Source organism: Lepisosteus platostomus, chromosome 9, assembly GCF_059453375.1.
Source record: "Lepisosteus platostomus isolate fLepPlt1 chromosome 9, fLepPlt1.hap1, whole genome shotgun sequence".
NCBI classification, from domain to species: domain Eukaryota; kingdom Metazoa; phylum Chordata; class Actinopteri; order Semionotiformes; family Lepisosteidae; genus Lepisosteus; species Lepisosteus platostomus.
In genome coordinates, this window is record NC_142619.1 from 38793344 (window position 1) to 38819597 (window position 26254).

The 26254-nt window shown below is 40.3% G+C and overlaps 1 protein-coding gene across 4 annotated transcripts in view; it reads right to left on the reverse strand.

Annotated features, from left to right (window-relative positions):
• Positions 1–5462: 5462 nt before the first annotated feature.
• tspan33a (tetraspanin 33a) overlaps positions 5463–26254 on the reverse strand; it is a 43946-nt gene continuing 23154 nt past the window's right edge. For 2 of the 4 annotated variants that reach the window (XM_088644965.1, XM_088644964.1), the window contains exons 2-8: positions 16486–16543; positions 14660–14787; positions 13743–13817; positions 11315–11410; positions 9868–9996; positions 8386–8547; positions 5463–7373 (exon numbers count right to left, since the gene is read on the reverse strand). In XM_088644965.1, the coding sequence (XP_088501091.1) occupies positions 7272–7373; positions 8386–8547; positions 9868–9996; positions 11315–11410; positions 13743–13817; positions 14660–14787; positions 16486–16543 (750 nt within the window). In that variant the 3' untranslated portion in view covers positions 5463–7271. Of the gene's footprint in view, positions 7374–8385; positions 8548–9867; positions 9997–11314; positions 11411–13742; positions 13818–14659; positions 14788–16485; positions 16544–18992; positions 19151–26254 lie in introns of all 4 variants that reach the window. The other 2 variants (XM_088644966.1, XM_088644967.1) reach the window with 2 other exon arrangements.

Here is a 26254-nt window from a genome sequence, read left to right on the forward strand (position 1 = left end):
GGTACATTCTGGGGTTCAAAGAAATGCCCTCTGCTGACATTTGAAGATTCAGAACTGGATCTTTTCAGTTGTGGACGCAAAAATGCACAAGTGGAATGTTTTTTTAGAATCCTGTAGGCTTTGCCAACATCAGTCCAGTGGTTTTCTTAGAGCCAACAGAGAATCACAAGTCAAGGGACACAAGCTGAAGCTACATTGTATCATGAAGGAGAAATGACATGGTTGTGGAAGTAAAGGCTGTTAAGGATTGATTACAGAAAGTACTTTTTTACAAAAGTTTTTTTCATGTCCGATTTCATTGAGAAAGTTTCTTTTAAGGTACCACAACGAATGATGGTGTGGGCACAAGTGTCTCCTCCTGTGTGTGAACCTTTATGGTCCTACATGGTTTTCGTGGTAACTAAGCAGAATTAATAATTACTCGCATTTGTTTAACACTCATGTCTCAGCTGCTGACTAGCATGTTTCACCCCAACACCCCAATGTTCACACACAGTACAGGAGGGCACCCCACACCCTGCAGAAGAGCAGCACACATTGGAGCGAGGAGACACGGCCACTGTTCCCCAGCAGCTGCTATACAGTACACCAGCTTCAGCAGGGAGAGTTCATGTTGAAAATTGAACAAAAGCTGGAGATTTAAATTGGCCAGGTTGTGCAGGTCCAGAGTGGAATTCATCCAGGGCCGCAGGGTTGATGCTCCCACTGTTATGACCAGTCCCATGGGATCTTTAATGAACAACAAGCCAGTAACTCATTACATAGTTCCAAATTATGTTTTTCAGATGTATTCAATATTTTTTCCCACACAGTATACACAGTATAGTAACTGGCTTAAGCTTTCAGCTCAGAAGGCCCACATGTTCAATCATGGTCTTGGACCCTGGATGCTTTACTCCAGTTTAATGGTCTTGGCCAGCACTTCAGATGTTACAGAGACCTGGAAAACCTGCAGACACACCAGCCTGCCAGCACCAGTAATAACCCAGGCGTCAGGCGAGGCTCAGAGCACCTGATATTCAATGTACTGGATATTTTCCTTTTTCAGAAGCATGTATAGTATAAACTATCATCAGAGCTACCCACCTCTTTCTCTTTGAGATTCCAGATCACAGTCCTTGTGGATTACATTCGTTTTATATGTTAGCAGCATCTGAAGAGATGAGAACAAGTTGCAGTATCAACAGCACACTTTAGCCCCCCTAAGGAAATATAGTCAATGGAGTTACAGTTCTGCTAATATTTTTTTTTTCGGAATAGCACGATAGGAAGGGAGAACATAAGAAAAGTTTGGAGTATCTGGCCCATTTGTTAGTAGCTTATTGTTCTAAGGATCTCATCCACTCTTTTCTTGCTAGAAGCCAAAATATTGGCGAAAAAAGGCCTTGTCCATATTCCCACAGCCAGAGCCTTTACTTAACCCCAATGATTAACAGTCACAGGCATAGCACCTCAATATTTTAGGGTGAACAAACTCATCCCTTTTCTGAGTAATCCAGGGAAGGAGTAGCCAAACTCTTTTGTGATTTAGATTCATTATTTTTTGTTTTAGACTTGAACTTGTGATCTTAGAAGGGTAGTCAACCTTGGCACCACATTAAGTCAATCTAAAGCAAGTGGACAAACATTTTTTTATGACCAATTAAAGTGTTTTATCCTTTTAAAAAGCAGAAAAACCACTGCGGTCGAACTGCAGTCAGTAGATTTATAATCCAGCACTTGTTTCACACGCTGAGAGAGCCAGCGTTAAAAACGAACCACACAGGTGGGGCGGCCAGAATTTTGCTGAACATGTGTTGCCCGTCTGTGATTGTTGTAAAAATGCTTTCCACTGCATTTGGCAGACAGGTGAGACCGTAGTTCGTTTTTGCACATGGCGTTCCCTCGTCTTTCATTCTAACCACTGGGATTTCCAAAACCGGGGAAGAAGGTGACAGCTGGCACTGCCCTGGCTTTGCTGCCTTCGGGCCTCAGTCTGTCAGGACATCTCTCCACCTTGCTGAAGAGGCAGGTCTCTCCCTGCCAGGGGGTATGTTCTCTCACATGGCCTTGTCAGTGCTGTCCACAGAAAAATCAAATGGATAGAAAGCAGCAAATTGGAGAAAAGTTTCCTCCATGCCAGCTGCTCATTGATAAGATTCTGGCTTATTAAATACTGTTGTTTTCACTGTTGCGATTTCATCAGGCTTTAATAAAGACAGACGTTAACGCAGCACACTCATGTCTCAGCTGTCGACTTACACACATGCTCAGCAACCTGGCCTGGGCTGTGAAACTGGTAAAAGTTTTTTTTTGCCCCTAACGCCTAAAGTAGGCCTGTACCTTGACTTCTTTTGTTTTTGTATCCTTCCCTAAATAAACATGCAATTATGCTCCTTAAGAGTATTGCTGGAACAAAAAAAACGCTCTTCCTTTATTGTAGTTAAGGTGGTTGTCTCAGCTGCTTGTCACAGCTGAGCTTGAGGTTTCACGTTATTTTAAGTTTGGAGAATCAGAAATGTTTCCGTCATCCTAAAAAAAGATCTTAGACTTCTAAAGCACAGGAAATTTAGTGAGCTATAAAATCAAATAAAACTTTAAATGAAGACCCAGTTATAAAAAAAATGTTTTGCACCTGAAAAGAAGTTTATTGGCCCATGGAATGTCAGAACTTTTGGGTCAAATGCAATTACAAGACTTACTGAATGAGACCATAGGATATACATCTCCCTAGAACTGTAGGTATTAATTTATCTAGTTTTAAACACATGAGGTAGAATGACATAACATTTCAGGAAAAACCTGTATCACTATATTTTTAAATCTCAGAGAGACCTTTCATGCATCAATAAACCTATCCAGTCTGTAAGCGCATTTCCTATAAGGTAATGTATCTCGTATCATATGAGTATATAGTTTGACAAAGGTGGTTGAAACTACATTAGGTTAAATTAAAACTTTCTCATTCTTCAATTATAAATGCTTAACACTTACAAGCACATAGAAAATTCCCCTTAAATACAATATTTAAACAAAGTTTTTTTACAGTGAGTAAAGATGCTTATTTTCCTGCTAAAAACGAATTTGTAAATAATATTTGCAGACAAAACATTGTTAACTTAATGTACTAACACACTAATCTTTTCAATTATTAAACAGGCACCGTCTAACTGGACTGTTTACAAACAGTGCTTTGAGTTTTGTGTTTCAGCTTATTCCTCAGCGGTAAATCCTCTACTCTGACATCAATGTTTCTCTTCAACAATTTAAATTAAAACACTCTAAATCAAATTACTGCCTCAGTGATAAACGCTCCCACTCTTGTTGAAGTACAGAAGGGCAGTGTTTAGTGTTCTTTCCCTGTCTTAGCATAAGCCTGTAGAGGCTGCCACCTTAAAAGTGGTAGCAACATGGCTGCTGGAGAATGAGTCAGAGACCCAGAGACAGGCAGAGAGGACCACACACATAGCCCACAGGCCGCTTTACTAAGAGCTGCAGGGAAACACTACTACACTGTACACACAGCATAGGCACAACACGCCATTTTGCAGTTGAAAAAAATACAGAATTTTAACTCATTTGATATTGTCACCGTCGTCTCCACAGTAATATCTACATATAAAAAATGAATGGGCAATCCACCCCAACTAAGATTTTCTTAAATGAGAATTCTAAAGAACGTGATCAAAAATATGACAAACAATTCTTGTATGTCTTAGTTGTAGATGCCTGAGGAAAAATCATATCTTTGATTCCTTACTTTTTTTCGCAGTTACTGTTACAGCTCAGTATTCATTATAATGGAACAAAAGCTACACATTCCTTTCTTTTTTTGTAAATTTGCCTTTTAACTTTTATCGCTTGATGTCACAAATCACTTTGTACGATCCTATAATACATACAAAATGATATTTTTCAATGAGTAAGCGCTTCAACCGAAAGAGCTAATGAGTTCAAGCGAATTCATTTGGATTCTGTCCGGATAGAACATCGCTCCAGACTGTACAGTCAGAGTAGAATATACAGTACAGTGCATCGCTCGGAAAGGGGATGTGAACAGTCCGATGGGAGCCTCGGAGAAGTTTCCAAGCTCGTCAGCGAGAGCGGAGAGCTTCGGGGCGCGACGACCCGAAGAACGCGCTTGTTAGCGAGGGTAGCAGAGAGAGTATAACTTCTGAACCAGGAACCGACACGTCTGCGCCGTATCGCTTCAGGAAGCAGAAAGACGGTAGAGCACAGATAGCAACGCCGTCTAAGAGCTGAAACCGGGTTATTTTGCAAGACATCTTCTTACATATGTCCCGAAGCCTTTGGAAGGTACAGCATTGGTATACAGTTGGATGACAGAGTCTTCAGGGTCAGGACAGTAGCTCCAGTTTTTTCTTTCCGCATTTCCAATTATGTGTTGAAAAAGAGGAGTAGATGGTTGGGGGGAAATAAGGGTCCCGAAATGGAAAGGTGGACAAGGATATAGGGTTTGACTTTCATTTCAAACTCCATACTGAGCGTTCGAGGAAACTTTATTCGTGCATGTATGTTTTTAGACAATCTATATTGTGGATAATGATGAAATGTTTTTGGCTTATTTTTAATAGACTCACCTAATACAGTGAGTTTTTTTTGCATACACACTAAATCACTTCATTAGAGTGAGAGCAGATTAGGTTATGAGGTAATTTGTCCTGTTGCATGGCAAGCCTGGTATAAATTAGGAACAGAAAAGAATCAGTGTGCCTCCCTCATCGAGAGGGTAGTGCCTCTGTGACAGTGACATGTTTGACCGTCACCTCAGGGGGGGGGGGGGCTCGTCAGCAGGAGAGCCAAGTCTTCTGTAGGGCAGCCTGATGGCTGTCAGCCAGCATGATGCAAACACGAGGAACAACATTCTGATCGTGTACAGGAGATCCGTTGACGAGGATATCCGACGATAGGGATGGTCTAGGCAGGAGTTTCTAGAGACGGCTATACAATTCTATTAGTAACGACTGATTTTGACCTCACCGCAGGGCTATAAGTTGCTCCGAGAACCACACTTACCACTCTTCCAAGGGACTCAACATGTGATTACATTCCAGTAGGACAAGGCTGTTCCCCTGCTGCTTGTGTAACAGTTTTCCCTCAAGATGATAATGTGACAGTCATGGTGTGGGTGTCCTACTTGCCAGACGTAAGCTCCACTAAACATCTGTGTGATGAGCTGGGCAAGCACGTGGCTTTAGAGATCAGACACCACAGAACAAGCACCTGCTTGTCCAGGAAAGATACTGATGCCACCAGAAAGCTGCTGGAGCCTGGAGTTTGACTCCCCGTTGTGGATTCACGTTTCTAGCCTGTGACTTTCACAACACGACCCCTGTTGATTCATTCTTGTTGATAACAAAAGTTAATCAGCATGGATGAATTTATTTACATCACATCTGTTGAATAAAACGCAGTGCACCTGCTACAAAAACGACTTTCATTTTTCAGATAACTTTGAGACATTGTTGCAGTTACAAGTGGTAAGTTTATTTTGAGGCTCAGCATATAATGAGTTTTTTTAGTTCGAGGTTAAAACTGTGGTTGAAAAGTAATAAATAGAGAACATACATGGCAAATATTAAAAACAGAAGATATATACAACCGAACTTAAACAGTTCTTCATAGAACTCATTCTTTATTAGAAGAAAAACATTAATAATGATCTAAGCTGTCTTTTTAGTTCATGTTTTAGCAATAGTTACAACTATAACTGCCTGAGTGCTGAACATTACGCCCAACCAAGAGGATGTCATTCAGCCAATTTTTTATTTCATTAAATTGTATTTCATGTCTATAGGAAAAGTCATTCAAAAATGTACAAAAACACTAATGTAACGAAGTTCTAACATCGCAAACATTATCTTACACAATCTTTCTGAAGTTTTATGAGGGCTATTCAAAAAGGCTGTACAACCTTTGTACTTACATGGTAAAATTTACAGCTGTAATACATAGGATAAGTTATGAAAAAAAGAATAAAAAGGACAGCTGAAATAATGAAACATACTGATAAATATTTCACATAAGAGCTTTGATAGAAATAGCCTGTCAAGAGAGTATACAGGGGCATGAAACAACAAGAAAAAGCTTATTTACCAATAATGTGGGCAAAACTTCAATTAAAACAGAACGTGTTACAGGAAATTCGGGGGTCATGGCTGTCCAGCATTAGTTTTGCTTTAAAGGCAGCATTGTATAAATTATATGGAAGTTTACTTAAAACTGAGAACAGAAGAGAGGCATTCCTTACACCACGCTGTTGATGAATGGAACAAACCACTCAGTCATCTTGTTGAAGCCTGACCTTTTTTGAAAAATGCCTGGATGAGATCCATGGATTGATCACCTATTAACTATCAAACGTTGTACTGCAGATGGGCCAAATGGCCTTTTCTCATTTGTAACGTTTTCTTACATTTATAAGTTTTCAGTACTTCAAGCTTGAAATTACTGTACCAATGCAAGATTTTTAAACACTGTCTTTGATTAAATTTTTTTTTAGCATATTTTAAAGTCTGTTTTAGTTATGTAGGCACTTAAATACCGTGTTCTGGTAATGAACAGCAAGAATAGTGTATACACTCAAACCATCCCTACACTTCTCACAAAAGGCAAGTGATACTTCCTGCAACATGGCAGTGAAAATGTAACTGATCAAGAAGAAACAGTACAGAAAAGGTTAAGAGACCAATTCCCTTTGTATCTAATTTCTCCTTCTGTGTTTTTTAGACATCTTATAAAAAACTGCAAGCCCGCTCACAATGTCAAACATAGGTGTAAGAAATACGCATTTTCTTCTTTAATCATGTGCATAATTCTGCATTATTCCTTTCCAGGTGCTGGATATTTTCACAGTGCTGGATGTTTACACCACTGGTGCTTTCATTACTGCCATAATCTCTCCACCAGAGCCAAGGGCCTCAGCATTCACCAGTACAACTTGTTTTCCTCTTCCAGACTTACAGTATATGTGCTTTTGGAAATTCTGTATATCTCTGGGACTCACCACCAGACAGAGCAGCCTGCTACTGTTCACTACTCTCATCCACCTGACACAGGACCTTTGCTTAAAACAGGGATGTCTTGCATGAAAGCTATGACAACACAGAAGGAGGATAACCTGAAATCAAGGATCTGCCCTGATAACGTCCACAGCACTGCATGCCTGTAGCTCAGCCGGTCCTCTTAACAGTTAAAAGAGTAAAAACTGAGAAAAAGGGCTACAACAGTCTGTGAGAAGAGGTACAGTAGTCCGTGTTGCATCAGAGATGTCAATGCCAGGGGTCAGAGCGGTGCTGCATGTTGTATTTCTGCAGCTCTATCTGGTCCTTGATCTGATTGGTCAGGATCTGGGAGAGGAGGATCCCAACCAGCTGTGGGGGACAGAGAAAATACTATGAGTGATGCTGCCATTAGCAGCCGGTATTTCTTCCCCGGAACACAGCCAGCACTCCAAAGGAAAAAGCACTGTGCCAATACTGTGTGCGAGATCATGTTCACGACTTCTTTGACAAATAATACAATTTCACCTCAAAAGGGCAATTTGTAATTTAACAAAATATGATTCAACATGTATGCATTTTATACAAAGCCTCATTTAAGAATTTTTAAACACAGACCTGAAAATAATAATTCCTTACACTTATATAGCACTTTTCCAGACACTCCACTCAAAGCGCTTTACAGGTAATAGGGACTCCCCTCCACCACCACCAATGTGTAGGCCCACCTGGATGATATGGCTGCAGTCAAAATGTGCCAGTCCATTCGTTATTAGGGGGTTGTGATAGTTTCCAGGGGGAAATTTGGCCAGGACACTGGGATAAACCCCTACTCTTTTCGAGAAATCCCCTGGGATTTTTAATGACCATCATTATACTGGGGCATTAGGGCCCACACAGACCACAGGCAAGAGCTCCCCACTGTTCCCACTAACACCTCTTTCAGCAGGAACCTTAAGTTTCCCAGGAGGTCTCACATCCAGGTACTGACCAGGCTCTCAGTTGTGAATTGCAAGGTAATATAGCTGCTGGCAATACACTGATACTCAATTCTCAAACAGAACCTTAAAGGCATTTTAAAATAGTAGCTAAGAAAATACAGAAGGCAGGCCTAAAAACCTGTATTTATAGAAGAAAAAGATATTGTTTTGCCATCATCGTGGACCAGTCGACTAAACTAAAGTTTTGCTTTAGAACGCCATTCTTGCACGGATTGTATTGTATGTCCGAGGCACGGGGCCTAACAAGGTGTGCTGTGGTGTCGGAAGAGAGATCCAACACCCTGAAGAACGAGCAGGAGTGAGGTGCACGCTGCTGGATGTTGGGGCCTTGACGCCAGCGGGTGCCTAGATAGCACAGGGCATCACCGCGCGAGGGAGCACACCTGTGGAATGGCGAGTCCCAGCGCTATGCCTCCCAGCAGGAACAGGTTGCTGTGGATCCAGTTCACCAGCTTGTCAATGCAGCCATTGGTGTGGATGAAGGCCTCCGCTTGCTGGTAGTTCAGGTCCTGCATCCCCTGGCCACACATGGTGTTGATCACCGCCTGCACCAGCAGGAGTACATGCATCAGTCTTCTTGCTCAGTTCAACAACATGGCCAACTGAGAGACAACAGATTCTCCGACTGCACACATAATACCTGTTCTCGTCTGTCTCATTACTAATAATTGATCATTCCTTGCCTTTTAGGTAGTGTTTTTCAGGATCCTTAAACTTATATAGGAGACACATTTCATCCACCACTGAAGAGCAACATCAATCTGCGTGATGTGTAGCTGCCATTATGCATTAGCAACCTCAGGAAATTGCTTCACCAGTTAAATTGAGAGGGATTTGTAAATTGGCCAGATTGTCTGAATCAAGAGCAGAATCAATGCAGGACACCACCAATCTTACAATCAGTGCCATGGGATCTCTGATATCAAAAACAATCAAAACCCCAGTTTAACATCTCATCTGAAGAAAGGCCTCTCCCAAAGCACATTGTGCCCTGTGCTGCTGCTGGCATTCGTTTGAAAGTCTGGTCAAGAGGCAAGAGCGCCATCTACTGGGCCTTCAACACCACTTACAGCAGCAACCTAGTTCTCTTCAGAGGTCTCCCAACCCAGTACTAAGAACAAAAATAACCAGCCATACTGCTGAAAATGAACCCTTGAGCTCCTTAAGAGAGTACAGTAGAGGAGTTTCTTGCCATATGTACATGTACAATTAAATACTTATTTGCACTGATCTCTTGGGACATAGTACAACAGACAACACCACATAATGTAGACAGTACATTACGACATAATAAATCATAACAGAACAATAGTAGTAAGTAGTAGTAGAACAGGAAAAAAACCATGGTAGACCATGCAAAAATGTATAGTGCAGATAAGCGTGGGGGCTGAGGCACTGCAGTTAACTGTTAAAGATGCGTAGTGCAGTGGGATAGAAGCTTTTCTTGAGCCTAGTGGTCAGTGCTTTGATAGTATGGCACTGCTTGCCAGAGTGCAGGGAGGAGAACAGTTTGTGGCTGGGATGGTTGGGATCCTGAATCATGGATTGGCCTTTATTGTGACAGCGCATGGTGTGAATCTCACCGATTGATGGTAAATGAAATCCTATAATCCTCTGTGCCGTTGCCACAGCCCTTTGTAGTTCATCTTTGTCATGCCTGGAAGTATTGCTGTACCACACAGTGACACACTAGTGAGGACACTTTCTAAGGTGCTGCGGTAAAGGTTCACGAGTAGCTGAGATTCTTGGATCAGCACCTGCCCAAACAAACAAGACAGGCCAAATTTGCTCTTGTGTTTGCAGTCTAATATGCCTGTATGTGTGTCTGCAGCTGCAGCGTGAAGTGGGAGAGAGGAGAGTCGTACCTCGTCCTCGGACATCAGACAGCAGGAGAAGGGCACAGAGCAGCGCTCCCGGCTGGGGTTCTCAGGGGTGCAGTTGAAGTACAGGTTCTGGGACCAGTCCTTGTATGAAACCGCACCGCAGCAGCTGAACTGAAGAGGCACAGACAACAGAACGCCGAACAGCTAAGCTGCATGATAGTCCAGTACTCAATACAAGTTTACGATGAGCACGAGACAACTTGACTTTCACATTCAAGAGTAGGGTGGGTCACGTGGGGGAGCACGATACTTAATAACTTCCAAACACATTCGTACCTGTTCAAGCAGTGGCCCCATCCTTAATATGCTTTTACACTTCCATTCAAAACTCTAAGAATTTGTACTAATCCATATGGATTCCAATAATATGGAAGTATTCATCAGCTTGGTAAATTTCCCAGGTACAAAAAAAGTTGCTCAGTCCTTGAGACTCCGATTGTCACAAGGATTGTCAATTTATATTCATGGGATACCATGATACAGGATTGCTTGTGTTCACACCTAATGCAAGAGTAGATCAATTCTGATTCAGGGTATTCATGGTACAGTGGCCTGATTCTTCATTTACAGTTAAGGTAATCCTGAGCCTGTATTATTGGAATCTGTAACAACAACAGAAGTCAGAAAGCACACTAATGGAATAACATTGCACTATTAATGTGCAGGGGCAGCGGCTGTTGTCTGTTGGCTCATCACGTAAAGATGGGTGCAAATGCCACAAAATCAAACGTAGTTCCATTCAATTATAGGACTTGTCCTAGTGGGCCGAACCAAAGCACAGGAAGGACAGTACTGCATGGTACCAGTGCTAACACTATTGTTTTGGTTGGTGTCCTTTCAAAATCAGAAAATCTGTCAGGCCAGCCCCTACTGTTTAGGTTTACCATATTTCAGGTGTTCCCTTCTTGTGTTTGTTGGCATTTCTGTTAAAAAATCCAGGGGATGTTAAGAAATTCAAGAGATATTCTCCAGAGATCCATGGGCTACCCTGGTGCCTCCACTGGTAAAGACCCTTGTCTGAGTGCAGGCAGAGCTCTGTGATCACACGTTTGAGCCCGATTTGTCACTTTCCTCCAGCTGGTGCCGTGTTAAAAGTGGTTCGAAGGTGGGCGGGTCAGAGGAGTCGGTCTAAACATCCTCATTCTCCCCCATGAGCCATCACAGGGCTCATAGCTGTAAGCCCGGACAGCAAAAATGCACACTATATGATTCCACATCAGGTGGATAGAAAATATATCTAAACTCATTAAGAGATCTGTTTACTCAAAAATTACAAGTTTTTTTTTTTGTCTGTACTCTTGAACTAATCTGTAGTCATTCAGATGGCGAAGCAGCATGGAGAAGGAGATCAGTTTAAGATAATCACAGTGGTGTTTCTTCCCTAGACTGATTTGTGATGTTATTAACAGATGGTGCAGGTCCCACTTACCTCTTTCTGACCGTAATCAATAAGGTTTTGCAGGTCCAGATCATCCCGATAATGAACTATTGCATTGTTGATCACTTCAGTCACCTTCCCCCGTGCCTAAGAGGAAAAAAAAACAAGCTATTACTTTTAAAAGATATAATCTTATGGTATAATCCTAAAAATGATCACAACCCGAGTTGCTGAAAATCGGCTTCTCTGTGATTCAGTGTAATTCAGTTAAAAAGCGAGATAAAAAGGCTTATGCCAGTTGTAATGACATTAGGTGAAGCACTGAGCAGCACTGCAATCCTTAATTCAGTCAAGATGTAATAATACAATAATACAAACTTAGACTTCAGTGTCAATTATATAATGGAAATTTAATCCTGCCTCTGGAGAGCTGGTTGTGTCGGCAGCCTTATAGAAAATCTAGAACAGTTCTAGAAACTGCTCCAATTAAGCAAACGATGAGCTGATTTACCTCAAGTTGGAATAAACACCTGCAGAGTGGACAGCCCTATGGTTAGTGTACGTTTACAAGAATAAAGTATCTCCTTCTAGTACCCAGGCCAGGTGTACATGAGGGGCCGACAGTTTTGTGTTGATAACACAAGAAAGAGTAAAATACGAGAGGTTATTCATCCCTCTGGACTGATTCCAGAGCAGAAATATCTTTCTTTTGTAAAAACAAAACTGCTTCCAGTATTTTAAAAGAGGTCTAACTAGTACATTATGCCATTTTAAAATTACATTGTATTGAAGTAAAAAGATGCATACAAAGTTTTTCTATAGGCCAAGCTGGTCAGACTGAAGGCCTCTCAATCCTGCTCACTGGAGAATTCTGTACCAACCAGCTCTTCAGGATCATTATAAGGAATGAGGCATTGTCTGCACTGAGAATGTGGCAACAGAGTGGACTGGAAGGGCTGCACTCTCTGTGGTAAGATTGCTCAACTTTCTCACAGTTGAATACAATGGCAGCTTTTTAAAGCATGAAAATCGAACAGCAGGTGGCAGTAAGAAATGAGCCAAAAATCCCCCCCTTCTCTGAGAGGATACAGGAGAAACCAGATGCACCTCACGTTTACTTCAGCCGCAGTTAAATTTGTCCAGAGATCATGTATATCTAGTTCTGGCTACATTTCAAATAACTGTAACCAAAGAACATTACAAATATCTCATAAACAAAAGATGTCAACTAAGGGAAGAATATTTTTTTTATTAGGGCTTTTTTCTGCATGGGTGCTGATTAAGAAAGAATAACATTGTAAACCCATCCTGAAGAAAAACAATTATACAGTACAGGCATAATTGACCAAAGCATTTTAAGGTTTTTAATTTTTTTTAACAGATCCAAAAATCAAATTTCTGTGCATGCTTTCAAATACTTGGAAAAAAAAGTGAAAACTAAGAATTTCTGTGGCACTTGCTCTACTCGTTACAAAAATTTGGTCAAATTATGACCTGATACAGCTGTGGTTAGAACAATGAGTTAAACTGTTCAACTGACAGCTTTTTTAAGTCACTGTTCAATTAGTCAACCGTAACGTGTTCTGGAAACAACTTGTCCTCATGTCTAGTCCACTGCAGGATCGATTAATTAATTATAAATGAAGGATTAACAGTGACTATTAACTATTAACTGTTTCCCCCAATACTGCTGCCTCTTTTCACGCGAGGGTTGTGGGGGGTTAATGCTAAATAGCCTGGACAGTTAATGGGTCTACTTCTTTTAGCATAGTACCGCTAAACCACATTGCCCTGTAAAGTGCACACATGACCCACAGCAATGTCCTTTACAAAACAGAAACACTGTTTCACAGGCACACTTTTCACATTCAGTTTCTTTAATGGTTTACTTGCTCTAGCTGTATTCTTCAGCAGGCTCTGACCCTGTGCTTTGACGGTCCTATTATGGAAAACAGCAGGTTTGTGCCTGACCTGCCCAGTAAGAGACAGAGGCCACATCACCACAGCCCTCGCAAAAGACGAGCGGTTTTCCTGAGGCCTGCAAAAAGCTTGTGGCATCGATACAGGGACACCAGTCTCAAAGCAGGGGTTGGCCATTATATAAGGACCTTCAAAGCTTTGGGTGACACTGAGTGCCGAGACATTCACTTTTCTTTTGGGTCCGAATCATGAATTTCTGGTCAACCTAATGAGAAAACAAGATGGAGGAAAAAACTTATTTCCAAAGGGAAATGTACTGTGCAAAGAGGGTATAAAGATTGGGAAGCTGATGGATGGCTCATTTCGAGCCACTGGTTTCTAACCTTATGAAGAGAGGGAGTGTTAAGAAGCTTCTTGTCCTAAAGAGGGAAGGCAGCCCTTTCTGTAGGACCAGGAGCCTTTAAACTCAATAGAGTAGCGAGATTAATATTTCAAAGTGGAATGAAACAGCTTCATCCCTACTAATCTTCTTAAGGAGGTAAGTATAAGGGGTACCTACCTTATCAGAGAAGACAAACCCCAGGATCCCGGCAGCCAGCTGCAGCAGGAAGATGATCGTCAGGCAGATGGAGAACTGCAGGAGGAGAGAGCCCATGACTCACACTCAGGCTGGGATAAACTCGGTCACATTCGACAAGTTCAATCAACAATGAGAAATGAACCCATGGCACTCAGAGTGCAGAAAGACAGCAAAAGGCACATACAGAATCAGTGCATTAATAGCAAACAGGGACTTGCAACTGTCCAAGATAAGTAAATATATTCAAGAACATTTTACACTCTGCTCCTGGGCAGTCTACAACTATTTCATCTAATTTAAGGCAAACAAAAAAAATAATCAGATAAAATAAAGCAAAGCAGCTTGGCAAACAATACGAGTCATTCACCTGAGAGATAACTTTATTTATGGGGCAACAAGACTAATAAGTGTCAATGGAACATTAAGAGCTTTATGAGTCTAAAATGGTTGCTTGAATCTTCACAACTGTAAAGGGTAGTTATGGAACTGAAGCCTTGTTTGTGAACTGTGGATATTGAGTGCAGACGTAACTTGAATTCAAAGCGTTTTTGTGGTTGTACATTTATTAGATTTTTTTCAGCATAATAAAGTACTAACAAATAGCACAGAAACCAAACATTCACAAAATGTGTACACATATCATTATGCTCCTTCACTCTTAATATTAAAACACCAAAGAGCTTAATTCTCGAATGTATTTGAGAGCCTGGTTTTAGATACCCTAATTATATTAAAAAGGACAGAATAAATTTACATTTCATAGTCAAAATCAAAGAATACAAAGGGTCGTATTCCATTTACGTACGTAGGTGAAAGAACGTTTAAATCTAAAAAGGTCATTCAGAAAGAGGACTGTGCTCTCAAGACAGTGCTTAGACTTGTCCTTCTGAACTCACGGTCTGAAGGAGGCAGATGTTCTCTCTCAGGGAGCCGATGCAGCCGCAGAATGTGATCAGGAAGATTAATATTCCAATGATCATTAACAAGATAGCAGGGTCCACAGCAAGGCACGCCATAGCGGTTTCTGGGAGACCAGCAAACACAGAGGGTCAGTCACCAGCGCAGTCCAGAGATCTGAATGTTCACTTCCCCGTTTCCCGTAGAGTTTGGTAATGTTCCTACTGGCAACACGCTTTATAGTAAGTGCAACTTTTGTAATTCCAAGGAAGCAACTTAAAAAAAGGCAGAAAATGAACAAAGCATTTTAAAATAATTTTAATACATTTATGAACACTAAAAACTGTTTAATGTCTTAATTTCAAAAGCACATGCACTCTTTACCCAAAGAGTCCATACACATACACATAGCAGGTGTATTCACGTTTTGGTTTTCAATAGTAATCAATCAAACTATATAGATACTACACCTCAATTATCTATAAGAAATTTTAGTTCACATTGTATTTAACTTAGCTTCTGACAACAAAACAAAATGTTAGACCAGTCTTACCTTGCATATCTCTAATTAAATAGTTAAAATTGTAAAACACACCAGCAAGTGCACAACAAACAAGCTCTATCCCAGAAATTCCCATAACAATGACCTGCAATGCCTTTTTCAACATGATTGTATTAAAAAAACATGTATATTCACCTCCATAGACACTTCTACTGTAAAGCATAAAGCATCAAACATTCAAGAGCACTGTCATGGCCATTACTATCAACTCACCTTATTTATACCATCATCTCTAAACAACCACAGTTAAACGTTTCAGGATTTTCTAATGTATGCCGCTCCTAGTAACTTAAAGAAAATTTTGGTACTTTCAAACTATGAGGCAGAGAGTATACCTTGGTTCTGTGGTCAGTCTGTTCAAGCAGATTTGTTGAAAAACATAAGCTTGTGCTCACTTCCACTTGCCTACATATTTAAGGCTCGGACCCAGACTTCCCTTTGCATGTCTTTTTTGCATTCCTCATCCCTATCTACACCTCCGCAGCAGCTCCCTAGCTCATTCCTTGCAATAGTGTGGGGGGGTTGAGCAGCCCTATCCTCATGACTAGGCTCAGCTAGGCAAGACACCAAACACTCTCTACACTTTTCATTTCTCTATCGCATTTGTTAGGATCTAAGTAGACTACTGAAATTCATTGTAGGGAATGGGCATAGATTAAGAAAGCAAAGTAAGAACTTGACAGGTGGAAAGACTGCGAACAATTGAGAGGTACAATTCACACTCATGATCAAATGACTGTTCACACAAACATTTACTCTGGAGTCTTAATAGAACATGGAGTGATTACTTGAACCTCTCTGCAATTGTTTGAAATTGAAAAGGTGCTGAAACTAGAAGTGCATATTTTTAGCAAGAAATTTAAGAATGTTAAAATTAGACCAAGTCAGGACCTGACACTGTAGTTGTATTATGAAACATCTGGGAAGCCACATCAAGTATTCTACAAACAGTAAATAAAAGAAAACTACAGTTAATATTGGTATTGTTGTATGTTGTTGCTGAATGACCACAAGGCTCTGATTATGAAGAATGATTGTTTTCTGACTAAAATAATGCCTCAAACATAACTGCCTTCCCATAGGTTTCATGCTGAGTAATTACCTATTCCAGTTTAAACGGTGAGGATTCCGAAAAAAAAGTGCAATCAAGCAATTAATGACTCTGCTTTTCTTGTTTGTTTGCAAAAAACTTTTCCACCAGAAATGGTGTTCTTGGAATTACCTAAGATAGAAATCAGACAACACAGAAAAGAGATTACATACCTGCATGCTTCATTAATCTTGCATACACACCAACTGAAATCATTACCAATGAAATTATCTGTAGGAGAGAAATAAAAAGGAACTGCATTTGTTTTCTCCGCAAAAATATCTAAGGAAATACAGGAAATGAATAACAGACATGGCTTAAAAACACAGAGACAGTGTAAGAGCTCTTTGAAATCAGTCTTTGTCTTCATTGCCATATTTAAAAACCATAATGAAGGCCTTGCATCATCCTCCTGTGTCAATATGTCTGAGTACATACAGTACTACAGATCATCTATTATTCCTAGATGACCTAATTTGAACACTATTTCTATTTGGAAATCTAGGGGCAAATTTAAACAGATTATTTAGCATTCTTTATAGGTTATAAAGCACTAAGCACTCCTTCCTCCATGTATCAGTTTTCAAGTTATTGCCATTCTCAATATTATTACCACTTGATGTTAGCTGTATGAACTCAATTGATTCATCAGGGGTTATGCTGGTATTGGTTTATCCTCCTTTATCTAGATTCATGCAGTGATGCAGTGCACAGACATAATTTCGTAAAAAAAAGTGTTAAGAGCTTCTTCCAGAGACTTCTGCGGTGCAGTCACTTGACTAATCCAGGTCAGAGTGGGTTCATTTAAATTACCCACAGCTACAGTAGATGTGCACCTTAGTCAATACTTTTTTAAAAAAGGTACCTATTCTCAGGTAGTGTAATTTACTATAAAAATCTGTTGGGCCCTTATCACAATAATTGCATCATGATAAAAATACTAAACTTAGTTTAAATTAATACTTCACCTCACAATGTAAATGTGATGCCAAGTTCAAAACATTCTATGCACCCTGAAAGAGCATCTCATGAGCCTCTGAGATTCAAACACCCCACAATTACAAAATGAGTTGCAATGTGGGGTTTAATTTCACATTTGGCTTTTGCAATCTGGCAGAAAATGATCACGCAGTTGTCAGTCATGTGGTTCATGCTATGGGAAAGAGCATAAGCTGAACTAGTGTGAACCTGACTGCCCTGTGGAACAGTCAGCCCCCACACACTACATCTGCAGCTCCCACAAAGAAGCAGATCTCTTTACAGTGCGGAAACAAGAGGAAAAGCCAGGGAAAAAAAGCCTGTCACCTAAGAGACAGAATGGAAAGATACATTCCATGTGCCCTTTCATAACTAGATACCTCACTGAGACATATTTCCACAGCTGGTCAGAACATTGACCATTTCTTGGGTAGAGTACAGTAGGCAGAGAATTTCAGCAGGCATTAACAAATACTAACTTCACTAGATTAATGTGTCAGCAGATATGAATTCTCTTGGAAGCTCTGCAAGAAGCAAGTAAAAAGAGTGAATGTCTCTGGGGCTAATCTATATGACTGAGTGAAGACTTTTAAGTATGTAAAAATGTAATATGTCACTTAAATCATACCTTCAAGAAACAAAGTTACAAATCATCTCCTTCAGAGGAACCTTCTGTCATTTTCCCCGAAAACCAGAAACCACTTCAAGCTGGAGCTCAGTTCTAATTAATACATTTCCAAAAATAACTGGAACTGCAGGAAAATATAAGATAATAACTGGGGATAAATTTCAGGATGTACACTGTATTGCAAGTTCTAAATACACATTTATCCCCAGAAGACACTTACTGTACAAACCTCAATATAGGTATTGTATTGTTTGTATTGTAAAGGTATTGTTTGTACTTAATGCTTGCATCACATGCCTAGACTAAAAGGCAGGGCGACTGGTTTAAATCAAAAGGTAACAGGAACTTCAGAATTAAATACCTTATATTTCAAGAACGAGTGGTTTAGATAAAAAAAATACAGCGGCCTACTTTCACCTGCAAGCTTAGTGTACCTACAGTACACATAAGGGCACTTTTATGGTATCAAAAGCAGCAGCAGCAGCACTGGTTTTAACAGATCCATAACATGTGTTGGAGAAATTGTTCCCACTTCCCCTTAAAAGACAGTCAAGAGTCCGTCTCAAAAGTTAAAAGAAGGTTTTATTTCATGCGCATGGGAGTGAAACACACAGAGAGTGAAACACACAGAGATGCTCTGTGTATTTTTCTTAAAGTAATTAAATCTATCACACTTCCCTGTGTTTATCAGATTGGCAGTGTTCCAAAACCACACACATCTTCCTAATTCCCTATTTGCTAAAGATATAGAATTACATAGTAGCCCTTGTGTCCAGCATTCTTCCAATCCAGTTCAAACCAGTTCTAAATTTCCACCTTATAAAATATTGCAGCAGAAAAAGTGTGCACAAAAGTCATAAAGACCCACTCAACAGATGTAGAGAATTAGAACTGAGGATTTACTGTCTTTTCAGAATAAGTTTACTAAATCTTTGTGTCATTGACTCTCCAGTGTTCTCACACTTGTGGAAAGCAGATGACTTGTATAGATGCACCATACCATGGGAAAACAGAAGCATCCAGGAATCTGGAAATCATGTACTGTAATTTCAGACCAAACCAAAGTTTACTCACTAGTAACTAGCAGGATTTCTGGTTTCAGGGTATTCATTAAATTGCTGTGATGTGAGGCTCTCGATCAATGGCTCCCAAATCCGTTCCATTGGGCTCCCCTTCTCAGATGGTTCTTGTTTTATTGGAGTTCTGAATCTCAGCTAATTGATTTCAGTTTTCTGTTTGAGGTAAAAAGTTACATTTGCCTTTAGTTCTTAAAACACTGAAAGTGATTGATAACTGGTATCAAGTCATTATTTTCTGAGTTTCAGAACTCCCCTCATTCAGGCCTGCTCAACTGAAATCTAACCAACCAGCTCACTAAAGTAGGGAACATTTGTTTGATACATTAAAATTCCCACCTGAGTCTGTTCATTACAAAATACAAAACCTATTAAGGTTTTCTTTAGACAAAAATAAGGCAGCAATGTCTTAAAAGTTGAGGAGACTTAAAACATTTCTGTATATTGATGCTGTTGTAACAATACGCTCAGTCAGCTATTTCTGAAATCAAGATCATTTAAAGACATCTAAACAAGAAAGCAGATCAGTTAAAGGTGTAACACTAATGACAAGCACAGTTGGAATGAAAACCAGCAGACACAGTGGTCCCCAAGGACCAGAGAAAATAGACTTCTGCACTCGCCATTTATACCAGGCAGACCATGAATCACTGAAAAGAACCTTTGAATACAGGAAGGAAATATGGATGAACTCGACAATCAAGACACAGAACTGATATTCAGGTCTGGTCCTGAAGGTCCATTGTGTCTTCTGGTTTTTATTCCAACCTGAACTCTTAATGACTCCACTGGAACAAGTTGTTCACTTAATTAGTCTCTCTCACCACTGCTTCCAGGTCTCCCTCACTCACACTTCCAACTTACCTACAAATCCTGCTGGAAAACAGCCCTCCAGCACCAGAGCTGAACATCACCGATAATAAGGATTCATGACCGTGAGATATCAGCATTTTTTTCTCTATCAAGTTGCATTTGTCTTTGAGAAGAATGTCTTTCAAAACTTTAAAAATACCCTAAACAGTGGTGTTGCGCCATTGAGTAAAAACTCAAGAGACTGTGAATTTTGTCAGGAAGAGTGTGAAACAACACAGTAAAAAGTGCTAGGATAAAGCAATCTTCTCTTGAGTAAAAAAGGGTTCCATTGTTCTTTTGCAAATGTAAAGTGTACTCCAAGAACCACCTGTAATTTTTTAACTTTATAAATTGCATCTGCTCTGAACCTGTATGTTCCAATGTGAACAGTTAATCTTTTTCTAAAAGAATTTATTTATCAAAAATAAATTAACAAAACAAATACTGCTTTATAGAAAGCCAATCACAATTCAGTTTGCTTGGAACCTGTAACCTGGCATTACAATTTCCTGCCTGGACAAGGTACCATTTCAGAAAAAATACAATGGACCGTTCAATTAAAGGATTTTCTGAATCAATAGTGTGTGCTTACTTGTCATGAACTGTTCCCCATCATCGTTTGCTTGCCTAATTTGATCTGAAAGTTTAGAAACAAATTTGACCAGAACCATCCATCCATGTTCTAACTGCTTCATCCAATTCAAGGCTGTGAGCAAGGGGGCATGCTCCCCCTTTTACCATAACCTTTGAAAATCCATCGCATCTCAAGTCCAGAATCCGTTAGAAAATCCCTCGACTTGCTCACACATGTAGCAGAAACTGTCTTTTTGAAAAACCATTCGATTGTTTTTGATTGTGCAAAGCCAAACCTGTAAAGGTAAACCCATGTCTGAACAAGACGGTATCAAACCCAGTTACACAGCGCCTTACTAATTAGCCATTGCAACAAGTGAGCAGTTAAAAAAATAATCCATGGGTTAAGAACATAATAATATGAAAAACAATCTCGAAGAGTGGAAGACGTAAATGCCTGTCCTTTCCAAGGAACATGTGTGAACAGGATGATACTGCCCATGGCCTAGTAAAGGCAATGCAACATCAGTCATACAGCTGTCATCCCCTTACGTGCATGATGACTAACTGAAGAGAGACACAACCGGAACATTCCTGATTTTCACCAGTTGTTTGTACCAGACGTTCCTCAATGGGCAGCCAAAGAGTCCGTTACCCTGAATGGGCACAATCAAAGTAATCATGTGAAATCTTTGTCCATTCTCAGATTCATAGAGCATACGATCAACTTTAAACCTTTGCAGACAGATGTACTTGAGTTGCACTATCTACGATGGATAAATTATTAACAGCTGGTACACAAAAGGTTAACAGAAAAAGAAACATCTTGCTAGGACCAAAAAAAAAACAATTGGGTATTCTCAAAAGGTGTTGCCTGACCAGGTGGAAACTATGTAGAAAGTACCAGAAGTGCCAGAACGGGAGGCACGTCTCTACCCAAATGGTTGTTGCAGTATGGAACATGCCACCCAGCCATATTGTTGAAGATGATCCTTGGATCATTTAACTACCAAATGGGCTAAATGGACTGAGAGACCTACTCTCTTTTGTAATCTCACTTATGTTCTAGTGTTTCTGTAACAATAAGGCTGGGACAATAATAGTCAAACCACCACATTTCTTTTAATAAACACAGCAAGCAAAGTATTTTCCTTTGGTAAGAAAACCAGAAAGACACTGAAGTAGTGGCTGTTTATTACTGGATACTGGCTGAAAACTACTGGCTTTTTACGCATCTCAACACACTGTACAGAAAGCCTTACACTAACTATTCCTCTGCGCCTGGGAAAGCCTAGTGTTACCCACCATTAACCAACCTTCATTAAAACTACATACTCCGTTATGGTCCAAAGATTTTAATAAGAAATTCCCTTATTGAGTCTTCAGAGTCCTATATGAAACTGCAGAGTACGAATATGATACAAAAACTTTGTCTTGATGTCTTGTTTAACTCAAAAGTTCATGGAAAAATCAATACTGAAAACTTGATATCTTTGTAGGTGAAAAGCAGTATCTCAATATGCTCCAGATGGGGTGGGTAGTCACAAAAGCTCTTTTTTTATGCATTGTGCAAAGACCACAGAGCACTTCAGATCTTGGGCACTTTCCATTTACTAACTCCCAGCATTGCGCATATTCCTTTCATTGTTTTTCAAATACATATCAAATCTCAACTGGGTGAAAATACATATTCACTCTCCTGCATTCCTGCACCAGCCCACAGACTGGAGAAAACTTTGTCTCTGTCAGAATTGCACAAGACCACACACTAAATATCTGTTGCAAAGATAACTCTTCTTCGTACCACTGAAGAAATTAGACCAGGGATTGCCAACCCTGGACCTGGATCCACACACCTGCTGGGTTTCATTGTAGCTGAGATCTTTACTCTTTACTCACACAAGTCCTTACCCGTGTACAAACAAGTTGCTTGGTTTGAACCTTTCCAAGTGCTTTCAGAGCTCCTATATTACTGATAAAATGCTAGTTTTTCCTCATCTTACATTTTTGGAAACCAAAAACGAAGAGTTCAAATTACACCCATAACTTGGTCTGTTAAGGGTTCAATTATTTAAGTACTTGGGAGGAACAAAAACCAGTGGAAGTGGGAGCCCTGGATTAGACAGAGCAGGGAAGGGAAATGGACTTGTTGCTGTAAGAATGAGCATTGAACATGTACTGAAGATAAGCAGAGTACTGGTTAGGGCTTTGGACTTGTAAGGGAAAGGTTGTGGGTTCAATTTCCAGGCGTGTCACTGATGTCATAACCGTGAGCAAGGTACTACCTTTAATAAAGATGCAGTGGGATTCAAGATGAGCTTCTTTTTAAGGAGAATTAAATAGCTTTTAGCCGTGCATGCAGATGACACACAAAGAAAGTGCCTTTAATTCACGTGTTTCAAACTTCTGAAAGATTTACATTTAAGAGGACACAAAAACTAGAGAGATCTGATTTTCTGCAAGAATGGGATAGAGTGAGTTTCTCCCAGACTCACACGCACACAAGCACTTTGCAAGCCTATATCTATCCCTAATCCTTTCTTTGATTAACCAAATTGTTTTCAGAAAGTGAAGTGGATTGAGGTCACATTCCCTAGCTTGATATCCACATTGTGTGTTGTTTTTGTTTTTATATAATCAGGCACCCGAGTGCAACAAAAGGTGACAATTCAACAGTAAGAATAAAAATAAATACAACATCCCTAAAGCTCCTTAGAGATCATACGCTTTAATGCTTTTGTAACTCAATACAACAGTGTTATTTCTTCTGTACTATTTACATAGTACTGTAAATAGTGCAGGAAGGTCAAAAGAGCAACAGAATTTCCCAAGGTTACCACTTCATTCAGCTTGTGAATCAGTTTCTCACTGCTGTGTAGCGGGGCTCCTAGCATATAATGGCTCCCACATGTCACCCAGTTCACTGCTGCACTTCAGTGGTGAGTGAAGTGGTTCCTCCCAAAGCACCCTGGGATGAAAAGCACTAAATGAAAGCCACTACGTCATACTCTAGGTTCTGCATCAGCAAGTAAACCCTTTAGTTTTTCTGTTCAGATATGGAAGCACTGGACCCAAGGTGTTTTCCCTTTTGAACCAGTTTTCTTACAGTTATAGATCCCTTCAGATCTACATTTCTACAGGATATGGGATCAGAAACTTTGAAGGAAGACCCAGCACTGATTATTTGCCTTTCAGCGTTCTCTCGCTACCGGTATCAAATTCAGCGTGTTGACATAAAGGATGGTTATTTGGACATCTTGGGACTTTTCACACTTTTCCTCCACATTTAAAATGTATTTCACAACAGCAGTTGAAGATATAGGAACCCCCCACAATTATGCTTTATAGAAAACCTCTGCTTCATTTTTTTTTTTACTGTGGGCACTCCCTTGAAAACAGCTGACATGTCAGACAGCAGAATGTTGTCATAGAAACCAACTGGAATGCACTTACCACGTTAACCCCTCTCTACACGCCTCACTCATAGAGGTGATGCCTGCAAGTGCTGACAATGAGCTGTTGGTGTTTGAACACCACTTGTCTGTACATGACTATGATGAGAGGAAAAAACCTTTCACTGCAAATAATGTGCCCACAGGCAAGATCTAAAGCATTGCATATCAAAGCAACCATTCATTTTAACAAGCAGGGGCCTTTTATATGACTGAAATTGAGAAGTATTTAACTAGACAAACCTCAAGAAATCCAAACTAGCAATATTAAGAAATATTCTGTGCAATAATCTTTTGCTAGGTGGCCAATGAAGAATGGCCAATGCTTTCTGTAGATGTAGCATTAATTGCAGTCTTTTCAGAGGTTTATCTTATAGTTACCACATAACCTTTTATAGACTTCGGTATTATTTGTCTAATTTCCCCAGATTATTCCCTGTGTTTTACATTAACAAGAACTCTAAATCAATGAGCCTAACCCCACAAGCAATGGGTGCAAGGCAGGATACATCCTGGATGGGATACCAGTCCATCACAGGGCACATACAGACATAACCACAGACATACACAACCTCACACCAGGGCCAATTTTCCCAGAAGCCCATTAACCAGCAGGTCTTTCCTCTGCACCCAGAGGAAACCCACATGAACACAGAGAGACCATACAAACTCCACGCAGATGGGAAACCAGGTCTGGAACTGAACCCAGGTACCCAGCACTGCGAGGCAGCAATGCTAACCCCTACACAGTCCAACCAATGAATATATGATGAATATATGGGGTCCAATATATGACCCTAGCAGGCAGAAGAGTTAGATGCTTAATGAATACAAACTCTCATTTCTTTAGTGAAACTGTCAACCAGATTTTATTATTTTAACTCTGTGAAAAGCAGAATAAAACAAAAACACTTCCTTCTACCACTAATGGTATTCCCATCCACGTTTCCACCCAAAAGACTTTCCGGCAAGACTTAGACGGCTGTTATCACGATTGCACAGCACCTCTATTTGACCCTGTCAGCTGCCGCACTTCCTGCTGCCACTGTTTCCTTTCCCCCTTCCCAGGCACTCAGGATTCAAGCTCCATATGAACATTACGGAGGCCGGATGGGATGCAGAAAAGGCTTCATTACAGGAACGCTTGATGCATGTTCCCATCTAGAAGGAGGACTGGCTCAGTAGAGAGACGCTCTGCACCTGTGCTGTCCAGGACAGACTGACTCTTGGGATAGACAAGAATTTCTTCAGTGTCAGCACAGTATCACAGGCAGCCCTGTGAAATTAACCCCTTCTCTGCTTCTGGGTTTCAGAACTATGTCAGAACCAGTTATATCCCTGCTTCCAGACAGCTTGAGCAGAATGTTCATTTGAATCCCCTTCAATCACTTTAATGTGGGGGGGGGGGGGGTATCCACTTGTTTCCTCAGACATACCCACCATGCTCTGTCAGGATAAATGAATCCCCATGAGGGAGGAGCACAATAGCAGGGAAAGTAGAAAAAGAAAATGTTTTGGCTTTTGAAGGGAGAGAGAGAGGAAGGTAGCAGGGATATAAAGCACAGGAGGACACAAGACGGAGCAGACAAGAATGCAGTGTCCTTTCAGCTGCTGTCTTTAGTTCTTTTTTGCTTTATATCCCTGCTACCTTCCTCTTTCTCCCGCAATCCTGAATACGGTTCAAAGGATGAAATTCTTCTTTCTACTTTCCAGTGTGGAATTAACCTTTATTTGTTCCTTTTCAGCTTTCCTCTGGAGCCATTTCAGATAGAGCAAGGAAAGTAAATTTCAGTTGATACATCGTAGGTAGTACTGCAACATACATATCCTAGGGAGCTCGGATCCAACACCGGCTTATTCCCAGGGAATTGCAGCAGTAAACACGAAGGACCATCTAGCCCTGAACAATATACCTGTCTATGCAGTTTCAATCTATTTCACATTTAAAAACAAAAGCTCAAATCAAGATTTACCTGCTGGCATTTGCTCTAGCTGAGTTCTGAATTACAATACTGAATGCTTCATGACCTCATAATGAGCTTAATTTGAACTGGTTTTCAGTTCCTAAGTGTGCTGGAGACTTAAGAAACGCAATTAACCTCCAAGTTTTGAGCAGAGAAAAACACTTGCAATTTCTTTGTTCAATTAAAGATTCAATTAAGTCTTTCTAGTTCTGCTGAAAAGACAAATTGCCAGTGTTTAGCTTCCATTAAATGCTACTGTGCCTTTAAATTGCACAGAAGACAAGATCAAATGCCTTCACGTTTTATGGGACTGTGGATCCACTGTATCATTCTCGAGTTCATCACTTCTACTTCAGTATTCAAGTCAAGACAAGGCAATTTCTGTATGATTTTGGAAAATCAAGTCTTTCTTCTTCAAA